A 15,440-nucleotide genomic window follows, 5' to 3' on the forward strand; every position below is an offset into this window, starting at 1 on the left:
CCCGCTGAGTGCTGAGCACCAGATTCGATGCAGATTCTGCCTCAGCGGTGGAGCAGTGCTCAGGGATGCTGGAGGGTTTGTGAAGTTTGCCTGTGTTTTGTGGAGGCGGCTGCAGGAGGGCAGTGTGGTCGGAGCGCTGCCACGTGCGGTCTTTGTACAACCAGAGCCAGAGATGTGTCTGTTTTATCAGATGTGAGGTAAACCATGCTCTCAGTGGGAAACATCTGTCTCTTCACTTGATAAATGTTACATTATTTTTATGAGCTTATCTCTAACTGTGTCTGTCTGCTGTTTGGCGGTGGGCAGGAAAAATGCTGTGGCTTTTAGAGCTTTTTCACTGAAAATATCACGGCCTTTTTACCACGCCACAAAAAACCCCACTAACACCCGCTAACATCTGGCTTTTTAATGTAATGGAATAGATTACATTCGACATTCACACCTGCGTCATTGACTCAGCAGGAATCACGGGTATTTATCAGCTCCAGCTATAATTGGCTTTGATGGAGATGTGAACGCTCTGATTTTAGCTCCTTTGCCAGCGTGATGCAGTGATGCACCGACACAAAATATCCATCTCATCTCCGCCCAAATAGTCCTGAAAAATCAATCCAAATAAATCTGCCTTGATTTTTCAAAAGGAGACTGACGAAATAATATTAATTTTTTTTAAAAAAGGAACTTCCTCTATGTTGCTTTCTAATGTTTACTAACCTGTTTTCCTGCCTGACAGTGAAGTCGAGCATGACATACCAAAAAAAAAGAAAGAAAAAGAAAACACACACACACACACACACACACAGAAAGACATACGTGTCTGCTGCAGAGCCGTGTACAAAACTCTGCTCTATTGGCAATGGGAAATTTGCCTATTGTCTATAAAAGTGTTAATATTTATTTAAAAGGGGGCATAAAAGAGCGGTAAGAGTGATCTAAATTCGTACATTTGTGGGCTGTACAGATAAACAATAACATGAAACTATAAATCTTTGTAAAGTGGAGCAGAGCTTCAGATTCAGGCGATCATTGGAAAATGGATGCACTTTAGGCAAAGGCAACACGGACCGGGGGAGCGCTCAAAAACAGCTGGATGAGCTCACCTGAAAGCTTTGGACTCTGGGCGTCCCTGCAGCAACATTTCTGGACATCGGCCTGAAACGACTACACGCACACACACACACACACAAGCGCGCACACACACACACACACACACACACACACACACATTTACAATAGATCATGAGTTGGCATATATCAGATAAACATCCAGACAAACAGAAAAGTAACCGGACCTCAGCAGAGGAGTAAAGATGATGTCAGAGGCCTCCAAGTCCATCAGGTCATCATCATCGAAATCATCATCGTCCTCATCTTCATCCTCATCCCCAGTCCGGACCAGGCTCCGCCCCAGACGCCGAACCTCTTTGTCCAGCTGACCTGGGCGAGTGACGGTCAGCTGACTGACAGGAGAGGGAGAGAGTAGTTAGTAGTTTGACCCAAAATACTCTGATTACTTTGTTCTATTTGTTTTGTCAGAAGTAATGGGGTGCAGGGAATATTTGGATCCAGAGGATGAGCAGAGGAGAGGATCATTTTTCGATGTTCAGACTAGAGTCCAGCTGATGTTTTGGCATGGCCCATTTTTTTGGGCAATATTACGTTTCGTAGCTACATCAGTATGAATACTCAGTGTGAGTCATGTAACTTCTCACCTTTCAGGATCATCAAATCCATCATTCCTGATGACCAGAGCTGAGCTGAGGAAGAAGGAAGGAAGAGAAACAAATGATACAGGAGAAAAGACTCATTTGTTCAGACTGGTTAGAGCTCCCCCTGCTGGTCTGGATGGTTTTGTCTGGTGTTGACGACTAAATTCACCTGTTGCTTAAAGCCGACTAGTTCTTGGCTAATTTGCATGAATTCTGGATGAATTAAGACTTTTTTTAAAACTAAAGAAAAGACACTGAGCAACTTAGTAAGAAATGTTCCACATATTGCAAGAAATTATTTCATTGAGAAATGTATTTTTAGAAAACTTTCTAGGGAAAAAATAGGAAAAAATAAAATAGGGAAAAAGGCACTGACATTTATAATTGTCATACTTATTTATTTAACCCTTTAACACCTGCATTGCCATCAGTTTTTATGTGTTATATTCAGATGCCTTTTTATTAGCATCTAAACCTCTGAATCCTGTGAAAATTGTCGGTTGTCATTTTTTTTGTCATGTTTTTGTTCATTTGGTTTTTACTTCTCTTTCTTTCTTCTTTTTTTGTGCTTATTCTTGTAACTTTTCAAATCCAATTTGCACAGCTTTAATGGATTAAAATTATTTTATAGAATTATTGTTATTTTTAAGCACGTTCCTTAATCTTTTTCTAAGTTTTTTTTTGTTTTTACAAACATTCAAGTAATTTTCTTTTACATATTTCTTGCTATTTTTTGGATAATTTCTTCTTTTATTGCTCATTACCTTCTTTCTATGTTTTTGAAAGAAATATAGCCAAATTAAACACAAATTATGAGATTTAGAGGCAGTTCAGATCATTTCCAACCCTAAGAGCCTGATTGCTGCAGTTTGCATCAAAACTCAGTCAAATCTGAATACACATACTGCACATGAGACACATTTGTATATTCAGTATTACCTATGATTGACGAGAATATCATCTTCTTATTATCTCTGTGTGCATCATACACAGACATCCACAAAACCACTTGGAAATGATAAGAAAGACGCTCTTTAAATCTCCAGCATTGAACTAATCCAGTGATATTTGTCTGTACAGTTCTGAGTGCACTGCAGACAGAAACTGCCAATAGCTAATTTGGCATACTTTAAATTGTGCCAATATCCCAGAGTATAAACAAATAAAGGATAATACAGGCTGGCGACTCGTCAGGCTGTAACTCTCTCATTGCTCATTTCACAACATTGTTAACAAACCACAAATTGTGAGCCTGGGGATAGGGTGGTTAACTTTTTAGGCTTTAAATAAGTCAGTCCTAATTTTTCAATAACTCTCTCTATATTCTAAGAGCAGAATGAGGACTGTTTCTAACTCTACAGATGAGTCCAAAACATGTTTGATATGATATGTCGAGAAAAGAGGACAGAAATAAACATGTGCAAATGACAACAACAACAACAACAAACATCTTATAAAGGCATGTCTAGTGGGTGTGTGGAGCGACAGGCATAGTGTTTAGGTTGTTTTTTTGTTGTTGTTTGTTTTTTTCTTTCTTTTCTCTTGTGTATTTTCTCATTTTTATTCTTTTTTTGGATGTATATTTATATAAATTTGTAGAATTAGTTTTCTTTCATTTATTTATTCAGTTGTGCATTGCTAGTGTAATCTTGTTTGTTAGCATTACTATGACTATTTTATTTTATTTTCGACAAAAGTAGCCTACCAGGGTGTGATCGAGGGGTGTGGGGGATTGGAAGATGAGCAGGGAAAATTGGTGGACTGGGAAAGAAGAGGGTGGTTTTCTTTCTTTCTACACATGCTGATTTTGAGTATTATTTTGCACAATTCTACATTTTGAAATTTCAATAAAGACAGTTAAAAAAAAGGATCTTACTCATCTTTGTCTTCGACTTTCAGGAAGTCTTGTCCCTCCCAGCCTCCTGCTGTTCCCTCAACCGGATGATACCGAATGTCCAACTCAATGTAGATCTGCGGAAAGAAGAACACAAAGTGTTGGAAACCACCATCAGTGATCCCTTATATTACAGTAAGTGTGTGTGTGTGTGTGTGTGTGTGTGTGTGTGTGTGTGTGTGTGTGTGTGAACATCCTCCTTACATCAGTCAGGCTGTAGTTGCCATCAGTGAGCGGTTCCCGTAGCAACAGCCTCCCTGCAGTAACAACATGCTGGAGACTGACGACCAGCTTGCCAAGAAGTCTACACACACACACACATATACACACACACAAACACACAAACACACAAACACACACACACTGATTTTTAGATTGACAGACAGTCCCCACACATTTTCATGGACAAAACTTTTCCATGACTTTCCAAGGACTCATAATAACATTTCCATGATCATACACAAAAGCAACAGAACTGTACAGTGAATTTTGCTCCAAATGTTTTGTATTGTATGAACATTTAACAGCAACTTTTTCCTGATTCTTACAGTTGATCATGTTCATATTTTTACTTCAAATACTTAAAGACACAGTCAATACACTGATCAGGTTAAAAGAAATAATATTTACAAACACTCATATCAGTCATTCATATCAGTCTGACAAATAGAACCAATCGTATTATCACTGTATGACGTATGAATTTGATAAGAAACTTATTTCTGGATGCAAGTCTGAAGAACAAAGCTGTACTGATCGCACTGAAAATAAAACCAGCCACTAACCATGTCAATTTCTGTCTCAAAAATGCAGTATCATTTAAAAGTAGTTTTTCACAATGTTATCTTCCTTTCCACACTTGCCCGGCCTTTTTCAACCATATCAGATTCAAACTATATTAAAACATTATTCTAGCTAACAGGCTATGAAGAGAGGGATAGGAAAGGGGAGAAAATGAACGTGATGTGAAAGAAAACATTGTCACATAATGATGCAAATCACGCCCCTTTTCCACTAAAATGAGTGCATGTACGCAGGTTTTTTAAACACAGGTCAGCCTTCTAAAAATAATAGTCTATAAACTCCTCTGTCATTGGCAATAGTGCAGAGATGTGTACACAGATCTGCAGCAGACAAGTCTGCCTTTCTGTGTGTGGTTTTTTTTTTTTTTTTTTTGGCGTGTCATGTTCAAATGAGCACTAGAAAATTGTCAAAGTCCATGACTTTCCCAGGTTTTCCATGACCATGAGAACCATGAACATGTATTTGTGTGTGTTTATTTTGTGTGTGTGTTACCTGTTAGAGAAGACTTTGCTGCAGTTGTAAACGCTGATGGACAAAACTTCATCTCTGACCACTTTACCGTAGTGAGGCCAACGGAAATGCTGCAAAATAAAAAACAAAATAATCTGTAATCAAAAGTTTTAGCTTTTTCTGAGCTTTAAGTCGCATCTCACTGCGTTCCTCAGCAAACAGAGATTACTCAAGATTCATTACACGATCTCTGACACGATAAGCGATGGTTGTAAATCGGAGGAAATTGTAACTCCTGTCTCAGATCTAACCTGGTCTCTGCTGGTGTTTGAAGTAAACGTCCTCAATTATCTTTTTCTCCACGGTTGACCTCTCCCATTTCAACTCATGAGAAAATATACTAAAGGTTAACGTACATGTCTTACTCAAAGACACAACGGAGCCAGAGACTGAACCACCAACCCATGATTAACAGCCAACAAGTCAAGTCAAGTCAAGTCACATATAACAATTGTAATAGACATTAAAATAATAAATGTCATGTATGATAGTATGTAATGTTACATGCAAATATTGCAGTTTATGTAAGTGGCAATAATAGTCATATGTGTATTTTAATAGTGGAGGTATGACTGATAATAATGGCAGTAGGATCACGGTGTCAGTGCAACACATTGAGTCCAGTGATCTACAGCTGAAGAAGAAAAACTCCAACTGGTGCAAGAAGAAATAGATTATATCTGTCTTAGCACTGTATATTTACCAGTACAACCATTAATCACCATGTGCTAGCTGTAGGCACACACACACACACACACACACACACACACACACACACACACACACACACACACACACACACACACACACACACACACACACCTGGTCACACCTGAAGAACAAACAGCAGCCTGACTCAGAAGCTGCACAGAGAAACATAACTAAATACTGACGAACTCCCTGCGGTGTTCACGTCATTAAGAGGTTTCTGTAATTACGTTATCTGACCTGTCGGCCGTGATTCTGTGTAGTGGAGTGGGCGGAGGCTTCGCTTTAACAAACATGTTCTCCCTTTGTTAAATCACAATAAAGTTTGTTTTGAGGAGAACCTCAGAACCACAGAGTCTCCAGAAGACTTATTTTAAATATTTAAGGGTTTTCCTTCAGTTTGGTCTGTATGACACAACTACAATACCCATAAGCCACTGTGGCCTTTGCTTTGGAGATTCCTCCATTCAGAATTTTTCTTTTAAAGTAATATATCCAACTTCCTCTGCAAAGCTTAGCCTTTAACTTCACCACACGACATTGAGCCGAAGTGAAACCAGGACTTCCAGGTTGTGTTTCAGAGGTAAAGGCCCTGACACACCAAGCTGACATTCAGACGCAGGTCGGTGTTTGGCCGTCGGTGAGCGTATGTCGCCATGGTCACTGCATTTAGGCTCACACCGTTAGCCCTCGTAAGGCTTTATTGGCTTTTATTTAAGCCAATTCAGCATGTGGAACCGGAGACGGTGGAGCCTGTCAGTTAACAAAATCACTCTGATCGGCAGTTCAGCTCAGCGCACAAGAGGAGAAACAAAAGTGAGGAAAGTAAACAAACGGCTTACATCAAAAGAAATTCGAATCGAACAAACTTATTTTATAAAGTGAAGTTTAGACAAGAGCAGCCTCACTAAAAACGGAAAAGTTTTTACTTTTTTTTTTAAAATCTGTGTTCATATGATAACATTGTGAGAATGATCCTCGTGTACACGGATCCCCAAAAACAACCAGAAACGCTGTAGTACGCACGCCAGGCCAGAAGTTGGCGGTGTAACTTTGCAATGACACAACACAGATGAACACCACATGCACGCGCCAAGTTTGGCTGCAACGTCACCGTTCTCACAAAATCCATCATCAGTTTATGCGGCGACAGAAGGAGGTGTGTTTTCAAAAGATTACACTCTGGAACCTGTTTCAAAAGTTTGCATTTCAGGCCCCCAAAACGCTGTTGTCATGTGATCGAAAGGCCAAACCGCAAAAAAAGTTTAACGTTTCATGCAGGGACTTTTGCCGTCTAAAAGACTAATTAGCCATTGAGCTTGTTAGCAGAAATGTTTCCTGATGTTTTGTGATATTATTCACTGGCGCACGGTAAATATGCTAGCGTTGGATTGTGTTGTTAATGTGATAAATGGCTAACTAGCGTCATTTACAGTATGTTCGTGTGCAACTTTTCGTCTGAGACACGGTTCTAAAACACGCAAACGTAATACAAATCTGGAGCTTTTAATGTAATAACTCCACAAACACAATACATTTCTGCAAACATAATAGCAGTTGCCTACTATAAACATAATACAAAATTTCCTTCAAATTTCCAGAAAAGACATATATATGAAGTACATAGTATAGATGTCTCCAATCCATCCAATATTTGTTGAGACATTTAACTCGAAACCAAAACTTTAACTTCACAGAGAGTCAGAGTAGCACCAGTGGTCAACCGACTGACTGAGAGGCATCACAGGGCCACTGATGTTGTAATTCATTCATAAAAATGGTCATTTCAAGATTTTTTTAAAATGCAGGAGCCTCACAGGACAAAGTAGAGGTGTAGAGTAACGACCCAATCACCAGAAAAAACGTTGGCTCATTATCTTCCGTCAAACTACAGATACAAGACATTTTCATGTGTTATGTAAAAGTGAACATTTCCTTCTGGTGACTGGGCTGACAATAAAAAAAAGAATCTCGTCTGTAGGTGTGTGTGCGTGTGTGTTGAAGGAGAGGCTGTGTGTGTGTGTGTGTGTGTGTGTGTGTGTGTGTGTGTGTGTGTGTGTGTGTGTGTGTATGTGTGTGTAGTCGTGTACTGTAGCGTGTGTACTGTAGGAGTGGTACAGTTTCCTATCAGCTCCATTAAAATAGTTTCAATCCAAAGCAGACAAATAACTGTGACTACCTGCTGTAACACGCACACACACTCACGAACACGCACACACACTCACATGAACATGCACACACACACTCATGAACATGCACACACATGCACACACACTCACAAACATGCACACACATGCACGAACACAATATGATGAGGTCATTGGATCTAAAATCTCAGCTGCTTCTCCCTGAACTGACACAGTGTCATAGTGTCATGGCGGCGGCGTCTCGTTCATCAGAGAAACGGTTGCTGGTTAAAATGATGACATCATCATCCCTCTGTGCTCTGATTGGCTCAGTGAACAGATCGTTGGTTTACTGACCTCATTGAAGACGGCCAAGTTCTCACACTGCAGGGCTCTGGTTTTATGGGTGAAACCTGGAGGACAGAGACACAGACTGGTTACCATAGCAACAGTACTGATGCTCTGTTTAGCCTGTTAACTGTGCTGGTGAAACTAATCTACGGAGGAAGTCGTTCATTGTGAACTTTTAGATATTAATATCATTCATATCAATCAATCAGACTTTATTTGGTTAGCACTTTTCATAAAAGCAAAATATGTAGCACAATATACTTCATATAATAAATCCATGACTTAGTAATTAATTAAAGCACTAAAATAAGAGTACTCGTTAAAACCGGCAACTGAGGAAAAGCTACAATAAGTGAGGAAACACCAGAGGCAGGATAAAAAACCTATGAATAAAAGATAAAAAGGAATAAACAATAAGTTGAACAAAAAATTAAATAAATATAAAAGGAAACTAAAGGGATAACAAAACAAAAAGGAAAAGATAAAAATGTTGAAAATAATAAAATAAAATAAACCATCTAGTTAAACAATAAAACAGACCAAAATGTAGAAATAAATGGTCAATAAATAAATAGGCAAAGTTCAATCAAAAGCCAAACTAAAAAGGTAGATCTTGAGTTTGCTTTTAAAAATATCAACCACCTTCAGCTGCCCTCGGGTCTACAGGCAGGCTGTCCCATCAAGTTAAATAAAATATTATTATACATTATAATACACATTATTATTAGTGTACTTAGTTTATTTGTAGAGCCTCTGCAGATGAAGTCACTTCATATCAAAAATCTAAATAAATATCTAAATAAACTGTCAAATCATGTTAAAGCAGGCCCTCTCCTGTAATATTGCTTAATTTCTTAATTATTATCATTTCAAGCAAAAAGACATGACAGTAACGTCAAATAGGGGGACAATCAACAACAGTAAATACAAACATCACATGACTCTTGTTGTTTCACCAAACGCGTCGTTGAAACGGGAAAAGCGCGTGTCCACCCACTCGTGCACAAGTAATTAACTTTTAGGAACTCCAGAAATTTCTCTTCATAGCCTGAAAAAGATTTTTTTTTTTCAAATAAAATATACAGTGAGCTGAAAGTCTTTAATTCATTATTTACAGCTAAAACAACCTGAGGGATATTTTAGAAACATAGTTTAAGAAAGCCAAGCTCACTTGCAAATTCCAACTTTAAACCAGCGCCATCTCCCAATTAAACCTTAAATCGCTCCATTAACTCAATTTGGCCTCAACTAATCAGGGCTGATTTCAAGACAGGTTCGGTTTACATGAGCAGCCCAGATGAATGGATGCACGAAAAGACGATCAAATGAGTCAGAAAGAGGAAAAATTAGAGCAAACAAACTCTGCTGATGGAGCTTTATGAAGAATATAAAGCAGTTTAAACCAACATTTTAAAGCCTTGTTCAGTTTTCTAGCGCTGCGTTCAGATGTCTGTCACGAGCTATTTAACGCTCAGAAATATGGGGAAAAAGGCAACTAGGAACTTGGCAAGAAATGTTCCACAAATTGCAAGAAATTAGTAAAAGGTAACTAATAAAATGAAAATTGAAATGAAAATTACTTTTTTTTTTAAAAATTAAAATTATTAGAAAATCATCAAAAAACTTGGAAAACATATTATAATGATTAAGAACTATATTCTTAATCATTATAATAATATATTTAATAACTTATATTGTACTAATTTTAAGGTACTTTTTTGGGTACTTTTTACTCATTTCTTATAGTTCCTTGTTTGTTCATCCAATATTTTTGAAACAAATAAAGCTAATTTTTTCAGGTTTCAAAGGGTTAAAGGACACTTTGCAGCTAATACTGCTGTACTTTAACTTATTTTTTAAAAACAGAACTCCCACTTTTTAAAAAAAACTTTAACGCTGCAGTATTTCTACTTTTAAAGCCCCTTTTATTGCTGCCCGGAAGTGTAGTAAGGAGCACTGATATCTTGTACTTTGATAAAAGTAATAAGTAATTTCACTGCTTGGTACCTTGGGAATTTCTCCACAAATGTCAATAAAGTTTTATCTATAATATTACACCATAATTTATATGTTGATTGAAGCCCATTTTGTTTACTTTAAATCAGCAAACTTATTAAAGCTGTCAGATAGAGCCTACAAACAAATTGCACTTACAGTACTTGAGTAAATGTACTTAGTTACTTTTCAAAGTGGCTAAGAATTAAAAAGGAAAACAATCGCGACAAACAAATATTCACTGAAAAAATAGCGCAGTCCACAAACTTTTGGCCATAGAGATGCAGTTTGGGTGTTTCAGAGTGTTACTGACCTCTGAAGCAGAGTTCGACCTTTCTGTCACACCGTCCCGGCAGGTTGGAGATCTTCTTCAGATTCACAGTGATGGACATGATGATCCCGATACCTGTTCACCTGTCTGTCTGCTCACCTGTCCGACTGTTCACCTGTCTGTCTGCTCACCTGTCCGACTGTTCACCTGTCTGCTCTCCTACATCGTGTCTTTCTGAAATCGTCTTCTCTGCTCTCTTCTGTCTGCTCTCTTCGACAGTTGAAAACTAACTGCAGTGTGTGTTTTCTGTCTAACAGTATGATGGGAGGTACCTGAGTGTGTGTGTGTGTGTGTGTGTGTGTGTGTGTGTGTCTGTTAGGGCAGGTCTCCTCTAATGTTTGAGAAAGCAAATACAGTTGCTCAACTAGTTTCCTCCTTAGAAAACACACACACACAGACAGACACACACACACACACACACACAAGATCATTCATGAGTGAAGAAAGAAGAAAAACAAAATTATTTTAACAATAATAATATAATATAATAATAAAAAATTATATTCTTTTTTGGGAGATTTTGGAGTTAACTGAAAAAATAAGATATATTTTTTATGCTAAAACTTGGCTAAAAAAGTAACATTTGTCAAATAAATAAATGTATGTCAAATAAATGTAGTGGAGTAAAAGTTTAAGAGGTATAAATTGGAAATACTTTATAACACTGCTGTAGAAATATGTAAGAAGTTACTTAGACAAACAATACGAGTTAAATTCAGCCTTTAAGGTTCATATTTTCAAACAATACCGTTTCACCTTTGCATAAGAAAATGATTTAAGAATGACCGCTACCTGATTATCAGTCATGATAACTTTATACTCACCAGGTGAAGAGCTGAGATCTGACAACACGAGCCGTCAGACGACAAAAATGATCAAAACTCTGAAAATAAAAGCAGAATAATCCTTTAAACAGCAGCAGCTCTCAGAAAAACACAACAGATAAACGTTTTTTCTTTCCCAGAGTTTGTTTTTATTATTGTATTCTGGCGGCTGCGTTCATACAGACATGATGTTACTGGTTATACCGGTTAGTTATACTGGTTAGTAGCAGTTAATAAGTGAGCGGTGGAGCTGGTGGTCACAGGATGTTGTGGATCAAACAGTATGATTACAGTGGGAAACACTGTGGAGCAAAGCATCATGGGAGGTGTAGTTTAGTATAAAGACAAATTGCATTATCTCTTGGTATGTTTTTCTCAAACTGCTGATGGTTTACAGATTACAGTTTTTAGAAATGTACTCGATGACATCACAGCACCATGTGACCATAACGCCAACGTTACAGTGAAAATACAGCATGTTGGTCTGAACTCAGATCAGATTTCTGTAATGGTTATTTTGATAATATTCACTTTTCTTTAATAACAGTCTGTTTAAAATGGCAACTGCAGGTTTTTTAGATGAAGTTTCTACCATCAGAAACTTTTTATGAAAAAAAAAAAAAAATTCCCTTCACGAAAATGGACATTAAACAAGGTTTTTGGCAACGAAGAAAAAGGCAGCCTGAGAGGGACAAACTTCAATCTACAGAATTTGCTGTAGTTTAGCATACAAAAAATAAAGAGAGATTAAACAGCAAATAGAAAACAACGTGAACTCATCGTGGTCCACTTAATTTGATTTTTGTCTTTTGTTTCTATCGTCAACAGGAAGGTTTGCACTCAGCCAGAATTTGGTTGTTAAAGGCTGTCATTTTTCCAGATGATAAGTAATAAATGTTTTGGGATTCAATAAGTGGTTTATGGTTTTATGGTTTGACAAAACTCTGCAGGTCTGCATATTAACACTTCTCTAAAAAGCAGAGATGTTGATGGTGTTAAAGGACTTCAAGTTTAACCAAAACATCATTAAAATCACAATATGGCCGAGCGAAATATCCAAATCTCAGCAGCTACAATTCTTTAATAAAGGTAAAATGTGTCATAGTGTAGCATTATATATGACACATTAAGGTGCTGCAGAGATTTACCTGCTGAAAAATCAAATTCCAGATGTCAGAAAACATGATTGTTTGGTAAAGAGTCCTGCAAAATCCACATCATCTTCATTTTTATTTATTTTTTCAGTGAAAATGAAATGCCAACTAAAATCTGTCAAAATGATCAGATTATGATTTTATAATTTTTTTGCACTTTCTGCAGCCCTTGTGTTAAATGCTGAAAATGTTTTCTACAAAGAATTTTGACACAACAAATTTGCAAATTAATCCTGGTTTCTAACCGGCAAAATGAGTCGAAAATGATTTTTTTCAAACTTTTATATATTTTCTTTTTTCATATCAACTGCTGAAACAGCAGATATAATAAACAACGATGTTTTTCTCCTAAACTCTGGATGAATCAAGATTTCACAAAGTCAGTATCTTTGGAAAACTCAGAAACTTTCCTGTCTTATGCATGAGACACTCATTTTAACTTTTTGTCAAGACAAAAACTTCCTGAATACTCAGATGTTTGCGAGTTTAAAGACCAGCAGAAGATGCTTAAAACTTCCTAAACACCAAATTTCCAAAAACACATGAACACAGCCTGAAGCAGCGGACAGAGGACAAACTGCTGTAAACATAAAACACTGATTCAACTAAAAATACTCGACTGATACGGACGACAAAATAATCTTCCCTCACTTTCTTTACCCACAGGCTTTCAGCAATTATAGTTTTGTTCCCAAACATGAAGAAAAAATCTCTTTGCCAAAAACAAACCTCTTAGGAGCGCTACACAGAATATGCAGTACAAATATTTCATTTTTATAAAATGGACCCTGAAAAACATATTCAAAATGCACAGCAAAAGTGGTATTTAAAGTTTTTTTTTTTAGTTTTTTAAAGTGATTTAAAGTGGCTGCAGATAAAGCGCTGGCATTAACTCTTTAATAAGCCATGTAACGTGGCTTTGCTGCTGTAAACACAAGTTTGATACATTTTGACAATAAGTGTGATTTCAGAGTACAGAGGACAGACAGTCTTTGGTAAAAAACAAACAAAAAAAACAAAAAGAGCGGCTGTTGAGGCAGACTCTCAGTGTGAAGCTCCAGTCATGTGGGATGAGATTAACACGCTTTCGACTCCAAACGCTCACATCGCTGGACACGACAACCTCCAGCGATCTTAATCATGAGTCTAAAGTGAGTTCAGACTGAATGTGAAACTAATTTTAAATTTGCTAAATTTCCCTTATGTCTCTACTTTGTCTTGATTTTAGTACGTCTATGAAGTTAATTCATAAAGCTGTAGACCAGCTCACGCCTCTAAAATCCTCTAAAATCTACATCGCACCAGTCTGAACACACTTTTATTAACAGTTAAAATCGAGTTCATGGTCAAATCAGAATTTAGTTTAGTATCAGTTGGAAGGTGCAGTGTTTGATTTCTTTTATTTTATTTACTTACAAATGAAAAAAATGTCCCATTTTGATGCCGACACTATATTCTGTATGATCTGAACGCGGCGTCGCAGCATTGTGACCGTCTGCAGTGATGTCACTGTGCTGCAGAGGCGGCCATGTTGGCTCCCATTAAACATTCAAGTCTGCCGAGTTTCACGTTAATCAATAAGGCACTTTAAGTTACATTGCTCTCTGTACACTTAACTCCACTTTGTAGTTTAGGTTTCTTAACAGTTCTTTTTTTAAAAAAAAATCTTTTTAATCTACTGTTTAGTATTTTATTGCTTCTTCTGCAGGGAGATCGACTGATGCCGAACGCACAGATTATATTCAGCGCATCCGCAGTGAAGTGAGGGTCTGCAAGACGTTTGAAGTTTATCTTTATGTTTTACTCTTTGACCGAAAAACATGTGAACGCCCTTGTAGGTATATGTCGCTACAATCAAATGGGGTTGTGTTTACTGTGTTTGCGACACACATGAACGACGCCGGCTTGTAATATTCATGACCATGTAAGTGGAAATTTTCACGACTATTTGTACGTGAGACCAGCATGTGTGAAAACAAGCTGCGCACACACAAACACGTCAACGCTGCCAGATGAACCTTCAGGTCGTGTGTATCTACAGTCATGCTGCTGATTTATTTGGGATGAAAGATTAACTGGTGATAACACAATGTGCTGCCTGAGCTGCGTGTAATACTGACAGGTGATCAAGTTCTTTGTTTTAAGGGAGATCTCAACAACAAACCGCTGAGAGTCGTGACAGAACAGTCTGGAAACGTTCAGGCGGAAGCAGCACTAAAGACTACAGTAAGGCTGACTACAGTAAAGTTTATAATAAGGCTACAATAAAGTTTATAGTAAGGCCGTAGTAGTAAAGCTATGATAAAGTGTATATAATATCATTCATGATAGAATATTCCAGCATTTAGTGCATGAGGAAAGTGCTAAGATACCTGATCAATAAAGCTAATCAGAGCCACACACAGAGAGCTATGGATTATGTGGAACAAGAAATGGCTGCGTGTGCATGTGTGTGTGTGTGTGTGGCTCTGTGATTGTTAAACACATGTGAGTAAACACATGTGGTTTGCATAGTTAGTGTGGAAGCAGCAGCAGGAGTCTACAATCTATAATCTGGACTACAGCACTGTCATTACATTTATCGAAGAGAAAAATTAGAAAATAAAGTGTAAGAAAACTAATTATAAAAAATGGGTTGGGTTGCCCTTGGCATCCTGATTGGCTGACAGCTGAATGCTGAATTGTGATTGGCTGAGATTTTGGCAACACATCAGGTTGGTCCCTACAGAGTGGTGGTATTTTTTAGGTGGTCTGATCCTGGAATGAATTTGGGCTGCTCAGCTTTAAGGGTGCGTTTGGGGAGTGCAGGGTGGTGTAGCGGCTCTGTGGGTGCAGCATTTAGGATGTGGCGGCGGCCTTCGCCGGTGGTTTAGGCGGCTCTAAGCCTCTCATTTTAAAATAGGACACCAGCTGAGTGGGAACCTCAGCGAGGACAGACTGAGCCAGAGACGCCGGTGGAGCCTGCAGACAGACACACAGACAGAGAGACGTGGTGTAAGTGCACATCTGGAGCCGTTACAGAATTAATTCACAA

The 15,440-nt window shown here is 37.9% G+C and overlaps 2 protein-coding genes across 4 annotated transcripts in view; both read right to left on the reverse strand.

Moving 5' to 3' along the window:
* Positions 1 to 11,334, reverse strand: part of LOC121948711 (fer-1-like protein 4) — a 34,852-nt gene extending 23,518 nt beyond the window's left edge. Inside the window, exons 1-10 of the mRNA XM_042494127.1 lie at positions 11,253 to 11,334; positions 10,411 to 10,803; positions 8,109 to 8,164; positions 4,900 to 4,988; positions 3,808 to 3,907; positions 3,586 to 3,680; positions 1,713 to 1,757; positions 1,293 to 1,460; positions 1,101 to 1,161; positions 91 to 178 (exon numbers count right to left, since the gene is read on the reverse strand). Of these exons, the coding sequence (XP_042350061.1) occupies positions 91 to 178; positions 1,101 to 1,161; positions 1,293 to 1,460; positions 1,713 to 1,757; positions 3,586 to 3,680; positions 3,808 to 3,907; positions 4,900 to 4,988; positions 8,109 to 8,164; positions 10,411 to 10,489 (781 nt within the window). The 5' untranslated portion in view covers positions 10,490 to 10,803; positions 11,253 to 11,334. The remainder of the gene's footprint in view (positions 1 to 90; positions 179 to 1,100; positions 1,162 to 1,292; positions 1,461 to 1,712; positions 1,758 to 3,585; positions 3,681 to 3,807; positions 3,908 to 4,899; positions 4,989 to 8,108; positions 8,165 to 10,410; positions 10,804 to 11,252) is intronic.
* Positions 11,335 to 11,377: 43 nt separating this feature from the next.
* Positions 11,378 to 15,440, reverse strand: part of cpne1 (copine I) — a 30,029-nt gene continuing 25,966 nt past the window's right edge. For all 3 annotated transcript variants that reach the window (XM_042509569.1, XM_042509578.1, XM_042509560.1), the window contains exon 16: positions 11,378 to 15,367. In XM_042509569.1, the coding sequence (XP_042365503.1) occupies positions 15,245 to 15,367 (123 nt within the window). In that variant the 3' untranslated portion in view covers positions 11,378 to 15,244. The remainder of the gene's footprint in view (positions 15,368 to 15,440) is intronic.

Source organism: Plectropomus leopardus, chromosome 2 (genome assembly GCF_008729295.1).
Source record: "Plectropomus leopardus isolate mb chromosome 2, YSFRI_Pleo_2.0, whole genome shotgun sequence".
In the NCBI taxonomy this organism is placed as follows: domain Eukaryota; kingdom Metazoa; phylum Chordata; class Actinopteri; order Perciformes; family Serranidae; genus Plectropomus; species Plectropomus leopardus.